At 37.5% G+C, this 1,965-nt stretch overlaps 1 protein-coding gene across 1 annotated transcript in view; it reads left to right on the top strand.

Annotated features, from left to right (window-relative positions):
* Window positions 1-1,965, top strand: part of LOC107103869 (glutamate receptor ionotropic, kainate 2-like) — a gene marked incomplete at both ends in the record, with an annotated part of 54,738 nt that overhangs the window by 5,651 nt on the left and 47,122 nt on the right. Inside the window, one exon of the mRNA XM_015403712.1 lies at window positions 803-1,060. Within this exon, the coding sequence (XP_015259198.1) occupies window positions 803-1,060 (258 nt within the window). The remainder of the gene's footprint in view (window positions 1-802; window positions 1,061-1,965) is intronic.

The following is a 1,965-nucleotide window of genomic DNA, read 5'->3' as shown; positions in this document are numbered from 1 at the left end:
TTGCTTGCAAAATTTAATGAAAAACTACAAATAAAAAATCCATAGTCCAAAACTGATCTTCAAAAAAAACTAGGGAGGAATTAACCAAAGGAGGTGCATATATGGGAGACAGAAACAATGGGAGGACTAATTAGCTAATAGGGAGCAGGTGTGGACAGAAGTAACTAGAAGGAGCTAAAGGGAGAGGAATGGACACTAGGAGGCAGCAAAAAATAACCAGGAAGATTCAACGGGATCTAAAGGTCACTAGAAAGAAGGAGCTGAGAGGAAAGGAGAGTGGCACAAGGGGGCAACAGAGAGTAACTCAAAAAATAAAACTGCATTAATATAACACAAAACGGAAAAGAAACCAATGATCAAGAAAACACGGAATGACATAAATCAAAGTGTAACTGAAAACTTCAAAAGAAAACTTCACAAAAGGCAGAATCACCGTTTCCATCTGGATCTTCCTTTACAATTAAAAACAAAATGATTAAATATTGTTGGGCCTGCCACTATGTTAAAGTCCAAAGTTACCTCTACAGTACTGGAACAAAACATCCTGAATGGAGGTCATCAGCATCCAGAGTGGACCTGTTTCTAAAATCATGAAACATTTCTCATGCATCACTTAGTAGCTCAATAAATATTAGCTAAAATGCACAAAGTCAGCGCATTGCCTGTATTTATGCCTGTTTTTATAAATCCTATTTTTTGCCTCTCATAAGCCTCTAAAACTACCAGAGGCTAATTAATCTAATCTGAGTAAATGTTCTGCATCATAACAGCCAGCGGCTAATTGGTCTTTCTCCTTCCATAGCTTGTGACCAGCTTTCTCTTGGGGTGGCAGCCATCTTTGGTCCCTCTCACAGTTCCTCTGCCAATGCAGTCCAGTCCATCTGCAATGCTCTCGGTGTCCCGCACATTCAGACCAAATGGAAGCACCAAGTATCCGACAACAGAGACGTCTTCTATGTGAGCCTGTATCCAGATTTTTCCTCCCTCAGCCGGGCCATTCTGGATCTAGTCCACTTCTTCAAATGGAAGACAGTCACAGTGGTCTACGATGACAGCACTGGTAAGAGCATCAACACATTCGCTACTTTAACTCTGATTCCCATTATGAATCCCCACAGTCAATGATTTTACTCATCTATAAATTATTCTAACAAACCTGCTTAAGTTTCCTCACAGACTTTAATTCACTGATTTTTTTTTTTTTTACTTAATGCAAATAATTTAAACCTTTTTTTGTGAAATAGATAAAACGGTTCAGGGGATGATTATTGTAACTGCTGAATTTAGGTTTACATGTAAGCCAGTTTTAAGACTTTTAATTCAAATAAAGATACAATCCACACATTGGACTCAGAGAAAGTGGAAATGGCCATGTGGAAATTGTTTGGACATGTAGAAGTGATGGTGTAGAAGCGCAGGGTTGTTTAACTGAAGCAGAGCAGTGGCATGATTATTTTATTTACAGTTTAATGATGGCATAATATCCCTAAACATCAGTTCTGCAAAGTGAAATGCTTTCTAAAAGGTTTCCATGATCGATTTACTGCTTCTGATTTTCCCCATCTCTGGTTGCAATTAAGAACATGTCAGTGCAATAGTTCCAGGCATACCTCCACTGGACTCTAATGTTCTATGGTGGGGTTTCTAGTAAAATTATATTTATCATTAAAAAAATGGTATCATGTGTTTTTATCTCAGTTGGGCTTTTGCCCTTTTCTTATGATTTTATGTTCTATGCTCATCCAGGTAGCATGCCACATTAATGTTGTGGATTTATATTCTTTTCAATTCCCAACCAGCTTGGAATTTATATTTCTGATACTTTAAGATGTCTATTGCCTTCCCCAGTAGGGGTGGTAAATATCTTATTTAATCAGATATTATTTCGGCTGTTATATACTGTTATATAACTAACCCTACTAACTGTGTGTTAGAACAATAGATGAAAGAATGATTCGAGCACTA

Source organism: Cyprinodon variegatus, unplaced genomic scaffold (genome assembly GCF_000732505.1).
Source record: "Cyprinodon variegatus isolate N-32 unplaced genomic scaffold, C_variegatus-1.0 Scaffold1548, whole genome shotgun sequence".
Taxonomy (NCBI): Eukaryota; Metazoa; Chordata; class Actinopteri; order Cyprinodontiformes; family Cyprinodontidae; genus Cyprinodon; species Cyprinodon variegatus.
This window is presented reverse-complemented; position numbering and strand designations above follow the sequence as displayed.